The sequence below is a fragment of the Eptesicus fuscus genome, chromosome 6 (genome assembly GCF_027574615.1).
Source record: "Eptesicus fuscus isolate TK198812 chromosome 6, DD_ASM_mEF_20220401, whole genome shotgun sequence".
In the NCBI taxonomy this organism is placed as follows: Eukaryota; Metazoa; Chordata; class Mammalia; order Chiroptera; family Vespertilionidae; genus Eptesicus; species Eptesicus fuscus.
This window is the reverse complement of record NC_072478.1, coordinates 59,269,844-59,295,661: the sequence shown is the minus strand read 5'-3', so window position 1 is coordinate 59,295,661 and position 25,818 is coordinate 59,269,844. Positions and strand designations below refer to the sequence as shown.

The 25,818-nt window shown below is 49.3% G+C and overlaps 1 protein-coding gene across 1 annotated transcript in view; it reads right to left on the bottom strand.

Moving 5' to 3' along the window:
- Window positions 1-1,419: 1,419 nt before the first annotated feature.
- Window positions 1,420-25,818, bottom strand: part of MAML3 (mastermind like transcriptional coactivator 3) — a 392,298-nt gene continuing 367,899 nt past the window's right edge. The window contains exons 3-5 of the mRNA XM_008143683.3: window positions 12,744-12,992; window positions 8,188-8,272; window positions 1,420-3,444 (exon numbers count right to left, since the gene is read on the bottom strand). Coding sequence (XP_008141905.2) covers window positions 2,447-3,444; window positions 8,188-8,272; window positions 12,744-12,992 — 1,332 coding nt within the window. The 3' untranslated portion in view covers window positions 1,420-2,446. The remainder of the gene's footprint in view (window positions 3,445-8,187; window positions 8,273-12,743; window positions 12,993-25,818) is intronic.

The following is a 25,818-nucleotide window of genomic DNA, read 5'->3' as shown; positions in this document are numbered from 1 at the left end:
TTTCTTTAAAAGTGGTATGTCAACATCACTTCATTTCTACATTTCAGAGTTCTGTACATTTCTTAAGAGGAAATAAGCAATGCTCAATGTACAAAGTAAAAAGAGAAAACTAGAAAAATCTGAATAAAATGGAGCAAGTTGCCATAGGTCATACAGTACAAATTAGTAATTAGATGTCATCTGAAGTGCAATACCACTGCTGTGATGATGAGTTAAGGGATGAAATAAAAATACTCTATTTTAAACAAACAGTATATATATATTTTTATATGTATAATTTTTACAGATAGTAGACCCAGTGATATCTGCAGTATTGTAAAAACTTATTTACAAATAACTTCTTTAGACATTACATATACATCAGCACCGTAGTAAAAACAAAAACAGAACAACATTATTAAAATCTACCTCTCTAGTTAGTTGGTCCCAGGACTGAGCGTTTGGAGGAAGCTTTTAAAAGGGAATAGAGCCACTCCTCCGTCAGCCACCTCTAGCTTCTCATCATTGCTTATATATTTATTTCCTGTACCTTTCAGAAAAAGGCAATTATATATTCTGTCTTCTTGTTTGCTTACTTTTTTTTTTTTTTTTTTTGGTTTTCATCTGTTTCCACTCAGGAGTTTCCCTGTTGTTGTCTGTCCCCCTGCAGGTGCTCCCGGTCACCCTGCTACCACCTCCTCCCAGAGAGCACAGCCCCTGCCCGGGCTCCTGCCCACCTGGCCACCTCTGTCTCCATTCTGGCCCTCGCTGGATGCATCTATAACCCTAGGACCTGGAGAGCAAGTCAAGGCCGCCTCTACATCCTCTGCCCCCCCGCTTCCCATTCGAACTCCCTTCTCAGGACCTTCCCCCAGGGCTGCCAGTCCAGTTCCCATGGTCCCCAGCCGGGGCTCAGGGGGGACGAGTTGCTCAAAAGGGAGCCAGCCTTTCGGACACGGAGAGAAGGGGTAGGAGGAGAAAAGCACATGTTACGCTCACTCACTTAGGACAACAGTTACGCCACGTGGCCTCCACCACGGGACAGTGGGAGGGGGGCGAGGACTTACGCACAAGTCCATGTAAATAAGAGACAAGCCTGACGATGGAGGAGCTAGCGGATCCCTCCCGACCGCCCTCAGTTAGGGCCGCTTGGAGTGAATTACACAGAGAACACTGTACAGGACTTCTGAAGTGGGTGACTGCCCACATGGAAGGAACCATCTCTTTCTCCTTTACGTCACCAAAGCATGTAAGGTGGAGTAGTTGGTTTTTCAGCGCCTCCTCTCTCCGGGGTTTAGATTTGTCTTTCTGCTGAGTAGGGATTCCGGGCAAGGCCGATGTTAGCGCATCACCCCTGGGTTTTCCCCCAGGGGAGCCCCCCAGGCCGGTCCCCCCCCCCCCCCGGGTGCACCAGAGGGGTCAGGTGTGGTGCCTGTGAGCCCACCCCGAAGCCTGCTCAGTCCCGGGCAGACTATCCCCTCAGCTCCACACGCGGCAGAGAAAGAACACTCCGGGGTCGCCTTGGCGTTTCAGACATCGCCTGAGCTCTTGCATTTATTTGGACTCTGCCCAACCTCCCTACAGACAAAAACTTCATCACTTCTTGGAAGGACGCCGGGGTGGACCCGGGAGGGACGAAGGTGGGGTGGGGGAGGGAGGCGGTCATGGGGCAGGACACAGCGTCCTCAGGGTTCCCCGCCCTGCGGCGCCGGTAATAGATGGGAACCGCCTGGATGTGTCACCGTCATTCCGGGCTCCCAGGAGGCTCCAGCCCAACTACCGGGAGTGATGGCCACCCGGTCCCCAGCGGCGGGCTGCCCCCAGGACCACGGGCCCGACCCTCCTCCCAGCTCACTGGCTGTCCTGGTGAGGCAGCCGAGGGCAATGCCGCTGGCCTTCCTGGGGGTCCTCACGGGCGGGAGACAGGCCCGCGGGAGCCTCTGCGCTCTCCCTGCCCGGCCCAGTGTTCTTGGTGTCTGCTCTCCACATGCAGGCGCAGGTCTTGAAGCCTGAGGTCTCTTTCCAGCCAGAGCTCAGCACCTGTCTGACCTGTGCTCTCGGCCTGTGCAACCACCCAGCAGCCTCTGCGGGGCTCCTCCTGCCCGAGGCTCTGTCTCTCGTGTCTCCAAAGCTGCAGGCTCCGCACCCGGGCCAGGAGGGCTGACGGCTGCCTGGCCCTGGCCGTGGGCAGCAGTCCGTCTGGGCCGGAGCAGGGAGTGCGGCGCGGGGCTCAGGGTCGCCTTCCCCGCCTGCCTCTGGAGCGGCTCCCTCTCTGGCAGCAGGGCCCTGCCTGGTCTCGTGGTGACTGCTGTGAACATCAGGTGAGAGGAGGCCGCGCGGGGTGGACGGGCGCCTGGGTCTCCCACTCTCCGCCAGCCGCAGTTTCGCTCAGTGTACGTGGGTCAGAAAACAAAAAACAAGGATCGGCCCACATCCCGTTTCTTTGGCCCGTCGGGCCCCCTCCTGACTAAGGGTTTCCAAACAACTCATCGAGCTCCTGCATCCACTCGTCCCCCGGCCCACCTTTGATGATGGAGTCCACCAGGTCGGCGCTGTCCGAGAGGCCCGGGAAGGAGGCCCCGGCTGCTTCCCCGCTGTAACTGTAGGACATGTCCTGAGGGGCAGTCCGCTCGTAGGCTTGGCTCTGGCCGCTGGGAGCAAAGCTGCCACTGGGCATCTGCTGGGCTGGGGGCTGGCTGAACACTGGCAGGCCGGGGACGCCCTGGCTCAGGCCGGACATGACCATCGGCCTGGCCTGGCTGGTCCCTTGCTGCCCCGGGAGCGGTGGCATCATTTGCCGACCCATGGCAGCCGGGTTGAGGGTTCTCATGGCACCCGTGTTAGCGTCCACGACCTGGCTCAGTCCCTGTGGGAAGTGTTGCTTGGTCAGCCTCGGCTGGCCGGCTTGAAGTGAGTAGCCGGCCCCGTTGCTGAATGACCCTAATTCTCCACTAGTCCTCCCGGGCATCCCCTGTAAACTCCTCTGCTGCCAGCCCTGGGCGCCCTGCTGGACCGTTCCCATAATGCTCTGCAGCCTTGGCGGGCCTTGGGGCCTGGGCAGGGCCTGGCCCACGGGCCCTTTCATCTGCTGGTGCTGCTGGCTCATGGCGGAGTTCACCAGCATGCTCTGACCAAACCCACTCACCATCCCCACCCCCTGCCCGGAGGCGGGCTGCCTCGGCGGCCCCTGGGCTTGGTTGTGTGCGATGCTCATGCCGCTTTGGTTCGGGTGCTGCAACATCTGGGTCATTCCTGGGCTCATGTTGTACATTCCTGGTTGGCTGGTAGGCGTGGTGTTGTAAGGGGACAGTCCCATCTCAGACTGGGCAGCGGCCGTGGCCATTGTCCCTGGGTTCTGGGAGGGCCCCATACCCATCATGCCTGCGTTCTGTGCCATCAACCTCGACGTCCGCATGCTCTGGAGGGCCGCTTGGCTTCTCACGGCCGCCATGTCCTGCGGAGAGCCTGCAGGGAAAAAGGACACACACCACTCACTCTTCTTGGTCAGCCGTGCACTGTGCCAGGTGCTGGGATTTTCTCCGGGAGACACAGAATGCTTCCGTATGAAAGGGTCTACTCTGATAATACACCCCTAATAGGAACAATTATTGTCTTTCTGCTTAGAACACACGCTGATTGTGAATAATTTGGAAAGTATTGAAAAGCACAACGATGAAAATTAAAGTCGCCCAAGTTCCCACCCTCCAGAGATGACCACTGCTCACTACTACTTACATAAAAACAGACACACATGCACAGATTGGGATCACACTGTACACACGCCTCTGGAGTTGACTTTTTCACTTGATTACCCTGATTTTTTTTGTTCACATTTCAGAAGCAAATTATTTCTTACACTTCTTGATAGGATGCCATCCTCAACCGATTCGATTTTTCCTGGGGGTGAGAGGGAATTCGCCTCCTAGGCTAAACTAAGAAATGGCGATGGCTGTGCGTGTTCTACTTGTGAAGTGGAACGTGGTTCAGTAGAGAATACGATCAGTAAAGACCACGAGACTAATTTCCCTGAAGACACGAGCAGGACTTGAGAGGTTAAAGGCCGCTGCTTCTGCTCAGAAGCTATTGTGACAGACTGGATGTTTTTTTGGACCCGCTCTGCACACTTCCAGGTGCTCCAGATTCTGAGTCATAACATGTCAGTGCAAACTGGCCAGCTTCCTGAGCTAGGAAAAAAAAAATCCTGCTACTGGCTACTTGGCAATGAACTTTACGGCTCTTTCCAGCGAGTCCACTCCTTGAAATCGGCCGTGACTGTGGCTCTCGGCCGATCGCTAACAGCGTTTTAACGAAGCTGTTTAAAAGTTGGCCAGAGTATGAGTACCCCAAGTCACGTCCCTCTAATTGGGCATGTGAGTGAGGACTTCTTCACCTGTTCCCAGGGAGACTCCAAACCAGCCAGGAGAATAGAAATGTCACCCTTTGCGCCCCAGTCAAGGCTGTAAAGGACTAGGAGGAGCACACAATGGATTGTTCTATGTCCCTGGCTAATGATTAAGTCTAAGAGACAAAGAAAAATAGTTTTTTCTTCCTGGACATTTAAAAAAGATGCAGCATGGGAGCCAATCGATATTATAAGCAAATTTGATCCTCCCTGGAACTGAGATGAGAAACCAGATGAGAATAGTGTAACCTTGTTAAGCCTGGCACCTTGGCAGATAACTGAAGTGTGTTTTTGTCTTCCTGATGGGGGTATTGATTTCTGGGCAGCAAATATGTCTCCATATATTATTTCTCTCTTTAAGAAAGAAAATTACGGGAATTTTGAGTATGACTTACATTTTTGAGGCTTGAGATCAATATCATTCTGCATTGAAAAATGAAGGTTACTGTGGGGAAACCTGAAAGATCTGGGGGCGATCCTTAGAAATGTTTCCATTTGTTTGTTTTAAGCTTAATTATATCTAAGTGATTTTTAAAAAAATCAAAAGTTCCTGATTAAATACTGGATGTTAGTATACAGTGCAACTTGTAATCTTGTTATGAAGTTTTGTGACCTTAACGACTAAATTTGTATCGACTTCGTGGCCAATCTGATCAACTGTGGTGAAATGGATTATTGAGTTGCTTATTTAAAAATTTAAAGGAAAAATATTGCTGACTCAGAGATTGATCAGATAGACCCAAATTGCACACACAGGCTGCTGGGCTGCTGGAAATAGATAACAAGACTTTAATATTTTGGAAATTTTTGTTGTATGTTTATAATGGACATGTTGAGGGACTGGATATTGTCTGGACTGTTTTTGAATTAGAAATAGGTTCCTTTATTAAGTGGGCAGAAGTGCTGCAATGCTTTTAAAGAGGTATTAAAAGATTAACCCAAGCCAACCTTTATTTTTACTTAGTGTAACTGGCTACACTATCTAGATGTAATTCTTATAGGAAAAAAGAGCATTTTAAAATTAGCAATCAGAACCATATTTTCAAGAAAACCAAAAAGAATTTTATTAATCTAGTTTTATGCCTTCATTAATTTTAACTATATATATAGGGAAAAAATCAGGTGCATCCCAAGAATTAACTTGCCTTATCTGATTACTACATATGTTTAACAACAGACTACTTTTTCTTCTTTTTTTGGTTTTTGTTTAAAACAGATCATACTGTGAGACACTGTAATCAGATTAATTTTCTTGCCTAGCGGTTAACATCACAATGTCAAAGACAATCTTTCATATTCTAATAGAAAGGATAATATGACATTTTTTTCTAAAAGATCTACTATTTTCCCTCACAAGATGCCTGTATTTGTGAAAAATAAACATTTCCTCATAGCATGTAACATTGCCCAGAGACACAGAACTCAATAAGAGAAAGATAGTCATTAAAACCTTTGAGATGTGTAAGTTCTCACGCAAAACTTCTCTCCAAGGACAACATTTCTTATCTACCAATTTGCTATTTTCCAAGATATATAACATTATGATATCTAGGGTGTGAGTAAATACATGAGAATACTGAAGATATATATATATATATATATATATATATATATTTAGCTTAGGAACCCACTGAGTTGTTTAACTTAAATGTAGCTGAATTTTTAGGTTGATTACCTGTGCTTTGAGGTTTTAGAAAAATTCAAGAAGTAAAACTTTTAAATTGGAATGAAAGCATTCAGAATTAATTCCTAGTTGACAGGTTAACTTTGGGTGGGTCACTTTATTCCAAAGAATAATAAATGAGTTATGGACCTAAAAAACCCAATGGAGATGATGCCAGGTTTATCTGATTTAATGTTTTTAATAAGTTCATAATATAAAGCTCCAGTTCTCTAAGTGTGGTCCTCCGGCCAGCAGCAGCAACTCCTGGGAACTTGTTAAAATGTAAATTCTCAGGTCCCACTGCAGGCCTCCCGAATGAGGAACTCGAGTGGGAGGGCTGGGGTGTGTGTGTGTGTGTGTGTGTGTGTGTGTGTGTGTGTGTGTGTGTGTCTGTGTTTTAACAAGCTCTGTTGGGGATTCTGATGCAGGGGAACTGTGAGAACTACAGGGATAGAGGAGGGCCCGTGTCTGCACCAAAGACTACCCATGTATCAATGACTATTTTCCGCTCCTTCCCACCCAGGACCAAGTGAGAAACAATTCTTCAAAGAATTCTGGCACTAATTTAGTGGATAGAACACCTGTGGACAGCCCAGTCCCTCTCGCCCTTCCCTGTGTCCAGTGGAGGGATCGGTAGCTACTCCGGTCAGCGTGCTCACAGGCCCGCGTCCTGGGCTCTGGCTGTGAGTGTCGGAGGCTTTTCTCTAACCTACACCTCACAGTGCACGACCCAGAACATACACAGGTGGTCTTCTAACAGGAACAAATGGTTCCCTTAGGATGATACCCTCCGACAGTTTCTTCTCTATTACATTGCATTGAAAAAATGCTGGTTGTGGCTCATACAATTGTCTTCACAACCTGTTTGTGTGTTGCAATCCAAAGACTGAAAAATGTTAGCCTAGGTCAGTGGTCGGCAAACTGCGCTCGCAAGCCACATGCGGCTCTTTGGCCCCTTGAGTGTGGCTCTTCCACAAAATACCACGGCCTGGGCAAGTCTATTTTGAAGAAGTGGTGTTAGAAGAAGTTTAAGTTAAAAAAATTTGGCTCTCAAAAGAAATTTCAATCGTTGTACTGTTGATATTTGGCTCTGTTGACTAATGAGTTTGCCGACCACTGATCTAGGTCCTACGAAAAGGGAAGGGGATGGCGATGAGGGTTTCTACTGATAGGGGACTCCTGGAACCCCCGGAAAACCCCTGTGGATAGAATGCGAAGGGTCCTCAGGCTCATCCTCCACCCCACACGAGAACCTCAGGGGCTCTCTTTATTGGACATGAAAAGGATGAAACTTGAGTGAACCTTCTACTTTATGAAACAATGGCATATGGTACGCCCATTGCTAAGGGGGCCAAGATTTGGTATTTCTACAAAGGGCAGCAGAATCAAGATGGTCCAACCATCCTCAAGGCATTATTTATTTCTATATGCAGTAGAGATTAGTGGTTGCTGCAAGCCAGAATCTTCTGCTTCGGCTGCTGGAGGTGAGGGCTTTGGCCAGCTGACCTACTGGGATTAGCAAAGAAAAACGTGGTACCAGATTTCTCCCACTGTGGTCACTGAGATGATGACCTGGACATTAACAAAGCCGATATTGGGCCAACAGGCACCGGTATGTTCTTATTGGTTGTTTAACTATTGAAATACTTCTTGTACCTTTGGCAAAGAACAGCTGCTTCAGCCCCCCACAGCCACCCTGACCCCTCCCTGAGCCCACTAGGATCTCTCTGGAGCACAGTGACCAAAAGGGTGCCTGGAACTGCAAGGGGTCTCCAGAATGCTTTTGATGGGTTTGTATTCTCCGTTCTTAAATATCCTATATGATAAAAGCCTAATATGCTAAGTGTCCAACTGTTCGTTCAACCGTTCAACCAGTCACTATGACGTGCACTGACCAGGAGGGGGCAGACGCTCCGACCAGTAGGTTAGCTTGCTATTGGGGTCTGGCTGATCGGGACTGGGTGAGCTGAGCCGGACACGCCCTGGAGCCAACCTCCCACGGTCCCTCCCCAGCTTCTAAAATATTTCTTCTAATTAATTTCCTTTCAATGTGCACAAATCCGTGCACCGGGCCTCTAGTTTGTAATATTACCTGACACAAACATAGCCCACAAGGCAATGTTACTGGCTACGCGGGCCTCACCTTGAAACTGATTGACCTGCTGCACGGGGTATGGATTCCGCTGGGGCTGGAGGTGCTGCCGGGGTACATGTGACTGCTGCAGCTGCTGGAACACAGGACAAGAAGGGTGGAGGTGAGGTGGGGACAGAGCAGGCCGTTAAATAGCCTGCCGTTCTGAGGAAGGCAGGGTTCTTTCCAAAACTAAACTTTGTCTTGAAGAATAACACGCATACAGGCAAGTGCAGAAAGCAGATGTGTACAGTTTGATGAATTTTCAGAAATGAATACACTCCTGGTAACCAGTATCTAGATCAAGACACAAAACACTGCCAGGATATGGGGCTCCCACACTTGCCGGTCATTACCCTTCATCTGACCGTGGGGAACCCCTGCCCGAACCTGACAACTCAGATCAGTTATGTCTGCTTTTGTACTTGGTTTTATGGATTTACTTATACAATGTATTTGTGTCTGGCTTTGGTGTCTGGTTTCTTGTGGTCATTACATTTGGGAGATTCAGCCATGGGATGCATGTAGCTGTGGTCTATTCTCACCGTTGAGAAGTAGTCCATCCTATTAATATGAGAATTAATTTACCTGTTCTACCGCCGATAGTCATTTAGGGCAGGTCCTGTTTGGGGCTGTCCCAGATACTGCTGCTGTGAACACCCTTGTCCATGCCTTTTGTGTGGACGTGCTGGCTCATGAGGCCTGTCAGCCAAGTGGCTTTGACTTTCCATCATCAGCCTGCGGGTTTTCCTTAGCTGTGTTGGGACCGAGCTCAAAGGGACAGGCTACTCATTTTGAATGACCTAAATAGATGCTTCGGGTATTGGAAGATGGGATTCTCGGCGGCTATGAAAAAGGCCAATCTTATTCCCATGAGGCCACCCTGCCTATAAAATCCATCCCCACAAGTAAACTACCCAGCATTCACTGCCTAGAGGAAACCATGTGGGGCTCCACATGGACCCAGAGCCAGGAGGCTTGCGTGCTAGTGCTAGTCTGTCTTCTTCCACTCACGGGAAGCTGCTTTGCCCGCGCTATTACCCATATTCTGGCAAGGCCACTATGATCATTACCATGCTGTATGTGAAAAGGGAGAGAAAATAAGAGGTGGAGAGAGCGGAGAGAGGGGTCTTAGTTCTCAGTCTGCCGTCAAGTAGCTGCGTGATCTCGCCTGTCATTTAACCTCCTTCTGCAGCTAATATTCATTCGGCACCTTTCATCTGAAGGGCTACAAAGAACATACAGCTAGGGCCCTGCTCTGTAGCGTGCTCATTATAAAAACAACACACATTGACGACTTCTTAGCACATGTGCTTATTTCTATTTTTTCTCTTGTTTTCCTTCTTGGGCAGCTCTATCATTTTCTTTTTCTTTTCCTCCTTTCTCGACAAGGCCAGACAGCATCCTGGCAACCAATGGAAAGAGCAGCCTCTGCCCTGTGTGCCCTGTCCTGTGGTGCCTGCCTTGGTGTTTTGCACAAACTGTTAAAATTAATTAATTGTGTAGACAAGCAACTGTGTTAATCTTTTAGGCAGCAAAGTAAGGGCATTCTTGAAAGTAAGCTGTGCTCATAAAAGCTTCTCCTCAGCCAAGTTTCCCACTTACTGTCCTGCTTACAACCCGATACACAGCGGGGCAGCCTGTGGTGGGATGGGGCAGGGCTCCAGTCTCGACCCCACCTCTCCCTAACCCTGTGATTTCCGATGAGTCACCTCAGCTCCCTGGCCTCTGTTTCCTTATCCGTAAAATGAAGGGACTCGATGATCTCTAAGGTTTCTTTCAGATAGAAAATTCTAGGTCCTGTGGATCTTTTGAGAATGCAGGAATGGCAACACGCCCTGCACGCTCTGAGAGGAGGGCATTGAATGTCACTCCACCTCTGCTTTCAATCTGCTCTGTTCTGATTTCTAAGTCCACTGAGAATGATTTAAAAAAAATAATATTTTTATTGATTTCAGAAAGGAAGGGAAAGAGAGAGAGAGATAGAAACATCAATAATGAGAGAGAATCATTGATTGGCTGCCTACTGCATGCCCCCTACTGGGGATCAAGCCCGCAACCCGGGCATGTGCCCTTGACCAGAATTGAACCCGGGACCTTTCAGTCCATAGGCCAACGCTCTATCCACTGAGCCAAACCGGCTAGGGCCTCTGAGAGTGATTTTAAAGTTCCCCATGATAAGCAAGGCTGCAAGTTCTTCTGTTTCTCATCGCCTGTCCTTACAGGAAAGCCAGGTGTCCCCAATATGCTGTTTACAAAATGGAGAGTGTTAGGGACCCTCGGCTGAAGCAAAGACCGAGAAAAACATCTTGGCCTGGATATGGCGACATTCATTTTCAAAACACAAAGCTGACGGCCCACCCCTTGCAGACCCCGAGGCGGCCTGCGTCGAGAAGCACGGCCGCAGGTGCAGGGAAGGTGCCACAGCGCCCTGAGTTGTTTCTCGGTTTCATTTCTGGGCTAGTCCCACAGGATGGCTGGCATGCGCGGCTCTTCTGTGACATCAGGGTCATGTGACAGGTCCCCCTATACATTTGTGCAGTTTCCAAAGACTTTTACACACATTATCCCATGCAGCCCTTAAAGGAGCGATATGAGGAAGGCTGGGGACTTACTAAAACATACGCTGGCAGGTGAAACCATGCCACAGGCCAAAGACTGGACACTTTCTGACCTTGAGTGAGTTGTTCTTCCCTTGGTCCCTCATCATCTTTTGGTCCACACAGTCACCAAGGAATTATCCTCATTTTTTAATTCTCATTTCCTTGTCTTTTCCAAGGAGCCTTGTGTCTCTCCATGTCCTGGGTGAGGGATCCCCCACACTCACCTCCTAGTCTGTGGGTGTCACTCTGTGGCATCTCCTCCCCCATTCCTCTGCCTCCTCCCCGTTCCCAGGGTTGGCTGACCTCACCAGGTGGGCACACCCCTGGGCTGGCCCAGCTGAGCTCTGCCTGGTCACAGCACACATATTGAAAGCCATCACGCAAAGGATCAGGCACACCTGAAACTTCCTGGGATTGGCTGGGGAGAGGATTTACAAAGCCCCACTTCCCCTGAGCAGCTCCATTTATCACCGCCTGAGAGACATTCGCACGTTCCTTGTCACACACCTTCTGCAGGGCGAGAGGGATAGAGGTTTGTTTGTACAAGAGCTGCCAGGCGGCTGACTGACCTTGCTGAAAGGGGAGATAATTATACAGCTGTTCAGGAACAAAAGCAAAAAAATGGAACCTAGGTGAACTGTGCTCGACAGTACAATTTTTCTATTTGGGGGATGACTGGTGTTTCTTTGAACTGCTGCTCTTGGTTAGTAGAGATCTTAACATGTCTGTGTCCTACACAGTAGGTGATGAAGGATGCTTGATAAATTCCCACAATTCTTATCCTATCAGGAACATTCTAGAAGGGTCACTGTGAGGCAGAGCTCTGTTGGGCCTTGAGCCTTAGATGACAACCTCACATATCCTATAATAAAAGTGAGATGCCCTGCCCTGGCTGGTTTGCTCAGTGGTTAGAGCATCAGCTCTTAGACCCGTGAGCGTCAGGTCAGGGGTTCGATTCCCAGTCAAGGGCACATACCTTGGTTGCAGGTTCCCCAGCCCCAGTACAGGCGCGTGCAGGAGGCAACCAATTGATGTATCTCTCTCACATCGATGTTTCTCTCTCTCCCTCACCTCCCTCTCTTCCACTCTCTCTAAATCTCAATGGAAAATATATCCTTGTGTGAAGATTAAAAAAAAAAAAAAGTGGGATGCCCTGTATAGACCCCATTGGAGCCATCTAAGGATCTCTTGTGCAAGGCCTTTCCTGGGATAATACTAAATTAGGCATGAGCATCTCCAAAAACAAAACAAACAAAACAACCCCCCCCCCCCCAAAAAAAAAAAAAAGAACCACATTGAAGCAGACAGGGGCAAGCCCACAGGGAAGGCTCTCCTTCAAAGCTGGAGGAGTCACATGGGGAAGGTGGGCAAAGATGCCTAAGGGAAAGCTTTGTGTTAGGCCTGCCTTTAACTTAAAGATTTCCCCGAGCTGTTTTCAAAGCTGTTGGGAATGTTCTTAAATTTGCCCCCTTTCTGTGACCTCAAGTTCAGGCTTCCAGGTAGTTCCGTGGGCCCTTTCATTCTGCTATTGTTCCTGTCCCATTGTTCATGACCGATTCAATCCCTCCTCCCAACACTTTCTTTTAAGAGACAAAGTTCTCTGAATTCTTTTTCTTTTTCCTGTTGCTAGAAACATTAGAGCTTATGAAGAATGTGAGCCAGCCCTCCCACCTGCATGCTGATTGCACCAACCCCTGTACCAGAAACCCAAAGAAAAGGAGTCAGCCTCCAAGGGGGGGACACGTCTCTGGCAAATGGGCTTTCAAATGGAGAGCGGAAGCCTCTCTTTTCAGAACAAACTAACTCACTCCAAGAAAAGGTCTAACTAACTGCAAGGTCTAAATTCTGCGGGTTCTCCTGTGAACCCGGGAGACGGTGAACATCCTGAAGAAGGACTGTCCCGGACCTCCCTCCCGGACACCAGGGCCTGAACTAATGCTTGCTGGGACACCATGGGCACCTTACCTGCTCGGCGAGAATCTGCTGCTGCTGCTGCTGCTGCTGCCTTTGCTCCCGCAGGAACTGTTGCTTCTGCTGCTCCATCAACTGGGCCCGCTGATCAATGAGCATCTGCTTCATGATGGCCGCCTGGGGCTGGCTGCCCAGGAAGCCCGGACCCGAGGGGCTGGCGCTGGAGACCATGCCACCTGAGCCCGGGGGCACGGAGGACTGCATGGGGCCTGTGGTCCGGGGAAGCCCAACTGGGTGCTGCTCCTAGGAGGAGAGAGAGGCCGATTCAGTGATTGCACATTTGAAGGGAAGCGTGGGGGGGAAGGAAGGGGGCAGAGGCTCTGACCCAAGGGGTCCCGAGTGGCCCACTAGTTACATTTTTATACAAACAATACAGTAGACTGCAAAGGTGGCCTTATCACAGTGGAACTGGAGAGGCGCCAGGGGGACAGGCACAGAGCATGGCTCCGGGGATCTGAGACCAAGGCCCATCTGTGTTGGATGGGACTGACTAAGGGACAAGGACTGGATTTCCAGCTAACATTCTGTTTCTCCAAAGGAAAGGAAACAAACCCTTAGTCAGGGCCTGCCTTAAGTCTTGAAGGAGACAGCCTGAGTTTACCTCTTACTCCTCACTGCCTACCTGGCCAAAATGAACCTCTTAGGTAGTATGAAAGACATTCACAGAAGTTTGCTGCAATTTACTAGTTGACAGGTCTGCTGTTTGATGGAATTCTAATCACAGACGACCCCTGAACAATGAGGGGTTTGCGAAGCTGACCCCTGTGCAGTTGAAAATCCATGTATAATTACTGACTCTCCCAAAACTTTATAGTCCTCCCTCAGAAGGCACGGGGAATTGGTTCCAGGCCCTCTCATGGATACTGAACCCGTGGCTGCTCAAATCCCTTATCTAAAGTGGTGTAGATCAATGCATATTGTTGGCCCTCCATATCCACGAATTCCCAACTGTGGACTGAAAATACTGTTTTTGACCCGCAGTTGGTTGAATTGGCAGATGCGAAATCTGGGATACAGAAGGCCAACTGTATATTTATTGAAAATAACCTGTGTATAACTTAACAAAAGGAAGATAAACAACCCAATCAAAAAATGGGCAATGGACCTAAATAGATACTTTTCAAAAGAGGACATCCAGAAGGCCAAGAGACACATGAAAACAGGCTCAAAGTCACTAATCATCCGAGAGATGCATATCAAAATGACAATGAGGTACCACACCTCACACCTGTCAGAATGGCAATCATCAACAAATCAACAAACAAGTGCTGGCGAGGATGCGGAGAAAAAGGAACCCTCGTGCACTGCTGGTGGGAATGCAGACTGGTGCAGCCACTGTGGAGAACAGTATGGAGTTTCCTCAGAAAACTAAAAATGGAACTCCCATTTGACCCAGTGATCCCACTTCTAGGAATATATCTCAAGAAACTAGAAACACAATCAGAAAGGATATATGCACCCCTATGTTCATAGCAGCACAATTCACCATAGCTAAGATTTAGAAACAGCCTAAGTGCCCATCAGCAGATGAGTGGATTAGAAAACTGTGGTACATCTACACAATGGAATACTATGCTGCGGTAAAAAAAAAGAAGGAATTCTTACCATTTGCAACAGCATGGATGGACTTGGAGAGCATTATGCTAAGCGAAATAAGTCAGTTGGAGAAAGATAAATATCACATAATCTCACTCATGTGTGGAATATAATGAACAACATAAACTGATGAACAAAAACAGATCTAGAGACAGAGAAGCATCTATCAGACCATCAAACCTCAGAGGGAAGGCAGGGGAGGGTGGGGGGAAAGGGGAGAGATCAACTAAAGGACTTGTATGCATGCATATAAGCATAACCAATAGACACAGACACTGGGGGGGGGGGGGCGTTGAGGGCATGAGCAGGGGAGTTGGGGGGCAATAGGGGGATAAGGACACATATGTAATATCTTAATCAATAAAGAAAATAAACTGTGTATAAGTGGACCCGTGCACTTCAAATCTGTGTTGCTCAAGGGTCTATAATTGTGACATCTGAAAGCTTTGATAAATGTAAAAAAAAAAAATCCTGCGAGTGAGAGTTGTCGATGGTGCGAAGTAGAAACCTGTCACACTGCCCAAGGATACATAATCTCCCAACATCTTCAAAAACAGAATTGAGTCTCACACGTCGGATAATTTAAAGGTGGGGGTTGAATTGGGTCTCCATAATTAATTATGTGTCGGTCATTCAAATGATGGCAACTTTTAAGGACTGGTCCTTAAGGGACAGGAAGTAATGTGGTAGAGACCTATTTACACACAGTGCAAGCTACTACTTGAGATAGTGCTGAGTGGGGAAGTCTGTAGCAGCTGGCAGTGTAGACGAGTGGGGAGAAAGAGCTCACTGGAAGTGTCGGTGTATGACCACAACATTCAGTTTGCAGACACCGCCTTGCCTGTTCAGGCACACCTGGGAATGGCAAGTGTTGTCTGAATGTTCCGCAGAAATGTTCCTTTCAGTGCATTCAAGTTTCAAGTAATTAATCCCGACTCTACCAGCCAAACAAAACAGGCCAAACAACCAACAAAACAAAACAAAACAAAACAAAACAAACAAAACAAAACAAAACACCGTTCACCGTTACTCCTCTCACCTGGGAAATAACCCAAAGCTCTGGTTAGTTAGTGCAGTGGCCCAGGTCACACAGTTAATCAAGGGAAGAAACAGAACTAGCACAACCAGAACACGGCTCTGGAGTCTAAGTTCTCACTGTTTCCACTAGCACAGGCCTTCCCCAGGCCTCAGGCCCCCGCTGCCAAGCATGCACTTGGGAACTGCCTGCAGACAAAATAGACAGGAGGTCTCCCATAAGCGTCCTGTGTTCTTATTTTTTTGAATGCAAGTGTCGTTGCTGAAGTTAATAAAATTTGTCTTTCTGTATTTTGTCTGTACATAGACAACTATTAGGTAGAGGACGATGCGATTTTCTGTTAAGAAGACCTTACACTAACAAATGCCAGGAGCCTTCATGCTACCCGTTCACTTGACTCCTGAAGGACCAAGGTATTTGTCATTCCTTTGCTCCCAATATTTACTACCTGTTTTCCAAGCCCTTCCAGTCGCTAACGCTGTTTCTTCCCACCTTTAGAAACAAAGGGCGAAATGACTTAACACTTAGACAAATTCACACTGACGGATAGTTAACCAATCAGCAAAAATACAGATAAATGGGGCTTTCCCCTCCTGTGTATTTCACTATATTTATTTCCCAGTTTTGATAAAGAGGAGAGAGTTGGCAAGAAAACGAGACCCAAGGGAAGATAAAGTTTTCTTCAGCTTGATTTTACGAGAGGGCGGGTCCGGGCAGGCCCTGTTTATTTTTGCGCACTTTGAGATATTCTTGTCCTGTGACCTGCCCGGGAAGCTGGGGCGCATGCTCAGAAGTGGTGAGCAGTGACTTGTTGCTTTCTCAACCTAGCCACGGCGAGGTGAGGAGGTGAGGACATTGATACATCCAACTACTTTTGGCCCCCGTCTTCCTGTGCCAAAAATAAATACTTCGGAAGCACAGTGGGGGCCCTGGTCCCAGTTGGTTAGAGAGCATCATCCCCATATGCCAAGGTTGTGGGTGTGATCCCCAGGTCAGGGCACGTACAAGAAGCAACCAATGAATGTATAAATAAGTGGAACAACAAATGGATGTTTCTCTCTCTCACTAAAAATCCATCAATGATTTTTTTTTTTTAAAGCATAGTGGGGAAAAACCCTTTTCAAAAGAATAGTTAGGCCGAAACCGGTTTGGCTCAGTGGATTGAATGTCGGTCTGCGGACTGAAAGGTCCCAGGTTCGATTCCGGTCAAGGGCATGTACACTGGTTGCGGGCACATCCCCGGTAGGGGGTGTGCAGGAGGCAGCTGGTCGATGTTTCTCTCTCATCGATGTTTCTAACTCTCTATCCCTCTCTCTTCCTCTCTGTAAAAAATCAATAAAATATATTTTTTAAAAAAGAATAGTTAGGTTATTACTTCCCAGGATTATATATTTCCCTAAATGACTCCCTCCCCAAAATTTTGTCTTCAGGTTTCTCACCGAAGGCCTGAAGACCTAGAGGCGGGAGGGCTATCTGCATTTCTAAAGGATTGCCTTCCCAACAAAACACTGTGGGTCGGGGTAATTACACCTTTAAGACTCCCCCAACCAGCTCTGCTGCATTCAGTGGCTGGCCAGGCTCAGGTGTGTACTGCAGCCAGCGTGTGAAGCCTCACCAAGTGACTCACCTTACACACTGAGCTGGCTGAGGCCATTAACTGTTTCATATTACAGGGTGGCTTTTCACCTCCAGGCTAAGAGGGCTCGGCGAGCAATCGCCTGTCAAATTTCAGGACTCCATGCCACCGCTCTGGTTTCTAAGGTGGACACACCGTGTGCGCGCAGTTGGAGAAAACCAAGCCTAGCTTTCCTCACCAGGACTGGAATGCCAAAGGATGCAGTATTTTTAGTTTTAATTACGGGGCTTGTTCTCCGCCCCATCCCCCCCCCCCCCCCCCAAACGACCTCCCTCGCGCTCTACCACGTCTCCTCATCCAGTCTCTCCCTGTCAGCAATCCAAATGGTTACATTGATCTTCATTACTCCCCAAACCTTTCACTCTTCCGTAACATAAAGGGAGGGGAGGGGAGGGGGGGACACAATAAAAACCAGTGATGCTATTTTCCGTATCTTTTTCTCCCGCAGGGAAAAGATCTTAGCCATTTTCCCAAGGGCTGGAGAGAGGTAGGAGGTGTAAAAAACACCCCACCTCTCCCGAAGAGGCAGTTTTCGACTTCAAAAAAAAACCAGCTGCGGTAAAAATATCTCCCCAGAGCAGCCAGCTGTTTATTTATAAACCTGTGCGCAGGGAAGCTTTCTTCCTCTGAAGTGTTTTCAAGAACACGCCTCGTGTTTGGGTGAGAGGGGCCAGGGTTGCTGGCGGTGAGCCGAAGACTGCTGGCTCCTTAGCCGGGGGGGGGGGGGGGGGGGCCACAAAAGGCCGATGAGACCGGGGTGATGGGACGTGGTGGCGAACCGGCCTGAGGACGGATGCCCCGGGCTGCAGCCTTTTCCAGGCGGTCCCGGAGGGCGGGGAGGGAGCGGGAGGGGGGAGGGAACGCCACACCAGGACCAGCTGCTGTTCTTCCGCTGGCCCAGCAGATGGTGGTGTCAGCCCGGTGCTCAGGCTCGGCCCGCCCCTCCGCTCGCCCGCCCCTCCGCTCGCAGATGGCTTAATCAGGACCCCGTCCCTCCCCCCCCCCCCCCCCGGCCCCCGCCCCCCGCCCCGCGCGGGCTGGGCGACGCGGCGAGCGCGCAGCCAGGCAGTCAAGTGTTCCGCGTACAGCAGGTAGCCTGGCAACTGAGAGCAGAATACCGAGCAGATGGTGTTCGCACGGCGTGATGGACATCACACACGACAGCCTGAGACAATCCAGGAATTCCCTGGTGACTCGAGGCCCTCTTTACACAAAATGAGTTCCCTCTCCACTGCCGTGTATCTCTGGGGTGATCGCCCCCCCCCCGCCCCCCCTCCTCTCTCCCACCGACACTGAACTGGTTTCTTATTACCGACTTTTCTTCCAGCCCGAGGGGAGGGAGGTGGCAGGGGGTGGGGTGGGGAAGGCCGTGGGAGGGAACGGAAGGGCTGGGAGCGGGAGGAGACGGTGCGGGGCGGTGGGGACCCGAGGGAGGGGAGGGAGCGGCGTCCACCAGACCCCGGGGGGACCGTCCGAGAGGGACGGGGTTCCCCGCAGCCTGGGGTGCCCACAGCCGGCGCGGAGAGGCGCGCCTCCGCGGGCTTTGCGATCGCGTGGCCCACGAACAGCCTAAATGAAATTTAGGGTTTTCCTTAAAAAGTCCCCTGGGGCGTAATTTAGCCTCTCTGCTGGAGCCGCTGTGCTTACAAGTCCTTAGGGGGCTCATAGAAGTCAGGAGTGGGGCGCGCGCGCTCCCCGGAGGCCGGAAAACGCCTCTCGGCGCCGGCGTCCCGAACAAAGGAACCGCGGAGGTGGCCGGGGCGCGGGCCGGCGGCGCGGGGGGCGGGCGGGCTGCCCGGGGGCGGGGGGGGGGGGGGGGGGGGCGCCAGGTCCGCGGCCCGCAGGCGCTCGGGGCGCACGTCCCAGCTTCCGCTGCCCCGCGTGTGCCAGGGGCTGGGAAGGCAATGGGAGTGCAGGGCTCGGGGGTTGGGAGGGGGTGGAAGAGCGTTATTCCTGTAGGAAAAAGCAATAATAGGTCAATACAGAACAAAAAGGATGTCTCAGAAAAAAAAAAAAAATCCGTGCTTTTCACACACACTGAACTGGATCAAGTAATTAAATAAAAAATAAATCAATTCCAAACGGAATTTTGCCCAGAGTCTATACAGCGAAAGAATTCTATGTCCAACCTCTCACCAGTGTCCCCTGCAAAGGTATTATTCAGGTTTTAAGTTTGGCAGAAGCTAACGTTCGCCCCCACCGCCTACACACACACACACACACACACACACACACACGCTGGGAGAGTTCAGCAGTTTCATGTCTGAGAGCAGCTTACACACATACACACACACACACACACACACACACTTGCTGGGAGAGTTCAGCAGTTTCATGTCTGAGAGCAGCTTAACACACACACACACACACACACACACACTTGCTGGGAGAGTTCAGCAGTTTCATGTCTGAGAGCAGCTTCACACACACACACACACACACACACACACACACACACACACACTTGCTGGGAGAGTTCAGCAGTTTCATGTCTGAGAGCAGCTTACACACACACACACACACACACACACACACTTGCTGGGAGAGTTCAGCAGTTTCACGTCTGAGAGCAGCTTAACACACACACACACACACACACACACACACACACACTTGCTGGGAGAGTTCAGCAGTTTCATGTCTGAGAGCAGCTTAACACACACACACACACACACACACACACTTGCTGGGAGAGTTCAGCAGTTTCATGTCTGAGAGCAGCTTACACACACACACACACACACACACACACACTTGCTGGGAGAGTTCAGCAGTTTCACGTCTGAGAGCAGCTTAACACACACACACACACACACACACACACACACACACGCTGGGAGAGATCAGCAGTTTCATGTCTGAGAGCAGCTTACACACACACACACACACACACACACACACACACACACTTGCTGGGAGAGTTCAGCAGTTTCATGTCTGAGAGCAGCTTAACACACACACACACACACACACACACACTGCTGAGAGAGTTCAGCAGTTTCATGTCTGGGAGCAGCTTCACACACACACACACACACACACACACACACACACACACACGCTGGGAGAGTTCAGCAGTTTCATGTCTGAGAGCAGCTTACACACACACACACACACACACACACACACACACACTTGCTGGGAGAGTTCAGCAGTTTCACGTCTGAGAGCAGCTTAGAGGAATCCACCGCGGGCTGCACTGCACGGAGGCACCTGGCAGTGACTCCCCGGGCTCAAGGCGGTGAACTGGCAGGCTGAGGCTCGGGATGGCATCTGACCTTTGGGTCTCAGTCCCCACACCTTCAAATGAAAACCATATTCCTAAGACTTCTGCTTGACAGTGGAAGCTTTGGAGATGAAAGCGTTAATGAAGCCCTATGGAAAGTTAATGGCTAAGAAGGGAGAGAACAATAATGGGGACAATAATGGGCTAAATCAGGGGGTTCCCAAGGCCCGGTTCCAGGATCAGCAGCATTAGCATCATCTGGGAGACGGTTAGAAATGCAAATTCTCGGGCTCCACCCTAGGCGTACGGAACCACTACTCCTGGAGCTGTTTTGACAACCCCTCCAGGTAATTACCAAGACCCACAGTTTGGGAATCGCTTGGGCAATAATCCTGGTTCACAGAGACTGACTGTCGCATGGGGCTTCCCAGCTCTACGTGCCCTGATGAGATTGCAAATCCTACATTTTCCCAAAGCAAGTCAGGGTGCTGAGTTGCTTAGATTTCTATGGCAGGTTCTTCTGCATTTGGAACAAATTTCTCACATTTCCAGAGGGCTGCTCAGGCAATGCAAACCCAAGAATTCTGAAAGGGGCCATGGCCACGAGTCTTCCAGGAAGGCCAGGCGCCCTGCAGCCCTGCTGGGAGGCTGGGGAGCAGCCAGGACGGAGGGAGGGTGAGGCCAGCATACGCTCGCTTGCTCGGTGAGGAAGCATCAACCTCATTAGACTTCCTGTCCCCGGGTCGGATGTAAGGTAGAACTATGGAAAGCTATGATTGGAGGAAAGTCCCTCTGGTTGAAAAAGGTTCTTCAAACACAGAGGCAGCAACAGAAGAAAACAACTAAACCCCTACCGGGCACCTACTATAGGCAAAGTACTCTGCTAGGTGCGTTTGCCTCCATAGTTAACTCATTTACGGACTAAAAAAGCCCCCAAGCCTCTGAGTGGGTAAGAAACTTGTCTGATGTCCCACAGCTGGTGGCGGTGTCTTTGGGCTTCGGACCTTTTCACTGACCATAACATGCATCTGGTCTAAATTGAGCAGACCACCCAAGAGGACTCTGGAGTAAAAAGCAATGGGAAGGGGGTAGGGGGCGGAGGGAGAGGAATGGGCTTAGAATTCAAAGGTAGAAACTCTATTGGGATCAAAGGGTGCAACTGAAAGAGCACCAAAATATGTCTTTTTTTATATGCTGCCTGGTACCCCAAATTAGGATGCCTCGGTGCTCTGAACTTTGACATTTAAAGAAAGGGCACAAGATAGCCCATTCAACCATAAATGGAAGGAAGGAAGGAAATAAAATAAAACCTTAGCATTCCCTTTGAAGTTGATCAATTGTCAGGGCAGAAACTTGGTTTCAGGATGGTGGCTTCCTTTACAGAATTTCTTTGACCGGACCAATTTCTCACTGTGGGTTATGGAGAGTTGCTTACCATAAATTCATAGCAGAGCCTCAACAGGAACTGCCCCATAGGAACCCCTCTGTTTCAGCAGATTATTGAAGAAGGTCGGATAAAAAGGTTTGTTTTATGGTTGTGTCCCCAAGACGACTGAGTTTTGAGACAGTTTAGCAATTTAGGAAGCTTATCACTGAAACGGTATTGTCTTGGGGCCCAGTGCTAAGCCTGCTACATGGGTTTAGTAGTTCTGTGTTCATCCTCTAAGGAGCCACTTACACTGGGGCAGTGGTCGGCAAACTCATTCGTCAACAGAGCGGCAAACCACGGCTCGAAAGCCGCATGTGGCTCGCGAGCCGCAGTTTGCCGACCAATGCACTGGGGAACCCAACAGGCCTGGGTAGATACTCAGCTCCATCAAGCGACTGGCCCACCCTGACCGTAACAAATTGCTGCTTGTTGTTACTGTTGTTGCTATAGCCTCTTGAACATGCAGCTCTGGGGTCAGGGTGAGGGAAGTGTGGTATTGCTGGTTCTAGGGGAGCTCCGAAGACAATCAGGACTAAGACGTGAAACTTGCTTTTCTTTCTAGGCTTCAATGAGCAGAATGGAGTTCCCATCTAGACACTGGATTGTTTAAAAAGTACATGTTTTGCTGATTTCCCCCCTGATCCATGGAAAAATTTGAAAACTTTGCATAAAAGTATAAAGAAAGAAAAGGCAATATTCATTTTTAATGCTCAAAGGCAACCATGTTAATATTTTGATGTTTTTGAATTTACTCCCAGCCTTGCCTAGCCCCATGCAATAATATATTTTCCATGCTTATGATCATGGTAGATACATGATTGTTTCTTACAAAATAATGTAAGAAAGGTAGAAAAGTTCCAACTTTCCAAATGCTTACAAGTTATAGTTTTCTGGTAGGGTAATTCGTGCAAGGTCTGTAGGGTTTTTTTGTTTTGTTTTGTTTAATGTTTTCTAACATTCAGCACAGTTGCAACAGAATAGACATTTGCTGAATGGAGCTGACGAATTGGCTTTGATGAATTCTAGCCTATCCCAGCATCATGTATGACTGGGGAGGAGAAAAAAGATGGCCTTACAATGGACGGCTTCTCTGAGCTGCTGACTGTAGCCCCTGCTGAGGAAGAAAGGGTTAAAGTTGGCAGGCCAGTGCAAGAGGTGAGAGTGCCATCAGCCACAGGAAGGTCAGGCTTTCACGGACTTTCTTGGGGGTAAAAACAACAAAAACACCATTTGTCCTTAACAGTGCTTTGAACAAAGTTACTGTTGGACCCTCCAGTGGCAAAACAACTTGGAGAGGTATGCTTTTCCTCTACCTTTGACACAAATTATAGAGCCCTTTGGATTCCTTTGCTGTGGTTAATTCCACCACCAAAGCAACTCTAAATTGGTTAAAAGTTCAATAGTGTGCAACAATAGGAGCCTGATTAAATAAATGATGGTACCTCCATACCATGAGTCCTAGGCAGCCAATAAAAATCACGCCTTCTCTGACTATCTAATCACGTAGGAAAAAAGCTTACAACGTATAGTTAAGAGGAGAGAAAAAAGCAGTTTCGAAATCAGTTGTCACAGAATAATCAAGTTAGACAAGGATAATAAGCGATTTTTATTGTTATCCTCTTTCAGTTTTTCTATTATGAACATATTAGTTTAAATAATTACTTAAAAAATGTGTGATCTAAAAAAATAAAGGCTTTAAATTGCCAAAAGGAAGGAAGGAAGGAAGGAAGGAAGGAAGGAAGGAAAGAAAGATAAAGGGCCTATTTGCTTATTTGCTTGTTTTCAAGGACTCCGAAATTCTGATGAGGGGTGAGGATCCCCTAGTTCCTGAGCAGCCAGTGGCTTCTTTGCAGAGGAGGCGGCACAAGCCACACCTTGGGCTAAGGAGACAGCAGAGCATGGGGACCGGTGGAAGAAGCACTTCTGTGCTGGGGAGGGACTGAAGGCTTCTCAGAGGAAGGGATGCTTCAGAATGGCTCAGAGGGACAAGAGGGGGCTGTCTTCCAGAGCAGAGGGACAGTGATCAAAGACTTGAATACATCAGACCCTGAAATTCCATTTCTAAGGACTCATCTCATGGAAATATTCAGAGCTTTGTGCAAAGATATATCCTGACTAGCTTGAATGACTTAAAGTAGCAAAAAAAATTAAAGACAACTTAAATGGCCAACATTTAGAGGATTCATTAAACAATAACTTACCTTCCCCCAAAACAAACCCAACAAAAACCCAAACCTCATTAAGAGCACTTAGTCTAAACAGTCACGGAATGGAGCTCACTGGGTTCAAAAGGGGCCCTGGTTGTGTCTGGGGCCCTGGTTGTGTCAGGTGTTTCCACCTGAGCCCACCTAGGCTCTGGAGTGTGCAGCAGACATCCTTACATGCAGTTCTCTGGAGGCTTCAAGACCTGAACCAACTGGGTTTGGCTACAGGTTCAGAAACTAGGCCCCCTTTTCACTGCTTCACCCGAGAGCTCCCAAGTCCCAGAGGCGGCCCTGAAGGGCGCTGACCATCCTCCAAGAATTCCCCGGTCCGCCCGGGCAAGCTGCCCTTTGCCCCACCACCCTGCCTTCTGTGTTTTTTCTCCAAGTCTAGGCTTGAAACCACAGCGTGGCCGGAACCAGCCCAACCCTTAGCGTGGAGGAACTCGGGAAACAGTGAAAACCTCCACTCATCTGCACAGGCTGCCTTCCCCACGGGGGTGTAGGCAAACCCCGCTCCAGGGGCTGCGAGACCTGCCCCCCAGAGGTGGGGCGGCATCTGCCCACATCCCAGTGGCCGCTGTCAGGACACATGGACTGCAAGTGGTGTGCCAGCGGCTGCAGGGATTGGGTTTTCACCCATCTGCTTGCTGCCTTTCTTGCCTTGATTTGAAAACCAGGAGGCGTCTCAGCTGTCTTCAGCCCAGCTGCTGGGAAGAGTTTCTCCTGAGCTACTGTTCCCCCACATCGTGCCTTCTCTTTTATCGCCTCCCCACTGGCTGATGAAGTCATCACAGCAAAGATTACATAACGGATGCAGAGGCCTATCTTGTGTTATACTGGGAGCCAGGCCAATGTTTCCATTTATAGACAAGAGCCCACCACACTGCCAAGTGGAGCTCTCTGTTGCAGCCACTTACAAGACAGGACGGAAGGAAGGAAAGTCGGAGCCCAAGGGCGCTTCCTCCATCATCGCCATCCGCTCCGCAGCCTGGGCAGGTGGCCGGGGGCCGAGGGCGCTGGCTGCCTGGGAAGAGTCCCTTCTACGAAGCTGCTTACTCTCAGCCCCCTGCTCTCCCCTCCCAGCAGATGATGCTTCCAGAGGGGTGGGGGTCCGTGTCAGCCTGCTCTGCTGGCTTTCCGACCTGGTTTCTGACTGCTGAACCTACCTGTCTGTGGGCCACCCAGGTGTGATCCCACCAAGGCTCAGAGAGGAGGGCTGGGCCCCCCACACTCCTGAGAGCAGACCAGGCAGCAGTAGTGGTGGGGTGTGAGGGGACCAGGACTCGGGGGAGGGCATGAGAAAGCAGGAGAAAAAGGAGTAACATGGAGAAATCTGGATTGGAACTTGACATATTTAGAGAATTTGACCAAGAACCCAGATTCTTAGAGGAAGTGAGTCTAGAAGAGGGGCTCACAGAGCGTCAGGGTGGGTGAGGATGGGGGTCCATCAGGCCCTGGACCACATCCAGAAACATCCCTGAGTTTAAATTTTTAGACATGTTCTTCAAACAAGGTTTTACATAGAGTCATGGAGAAATGCTGATAGGATTGAAAGATACTTTCTAATTTACAGCTTTAGGTTGTGCCCTGTTACAAGGCCAGACCAAGTCCACTATGGTTAATATTCTTTCTAAGTCCCGTGTTTATCTTGCAAAGGGTACAGTGACACTGTACTGAAACATTACTGTCTCTTTCTTTTTTATTGGCATTTGTTCATTTTCTAAATCTGCCTGGTAAGTCCAAAAAGGAGAAGTGGCCCAGGTCCCCTCTACCCTTGAGAAGAGTTGGGGATAAACTGGGATAAAAATGGTCCTAAAGGAACCATGGACTTCAGAGAGGTCCCTGGGCTGCACTGGCGCTGCGGTGAACACAGCACCTGACAACACACACACACACACACACACACACACACACACACACACACTCATACACACACTCATTC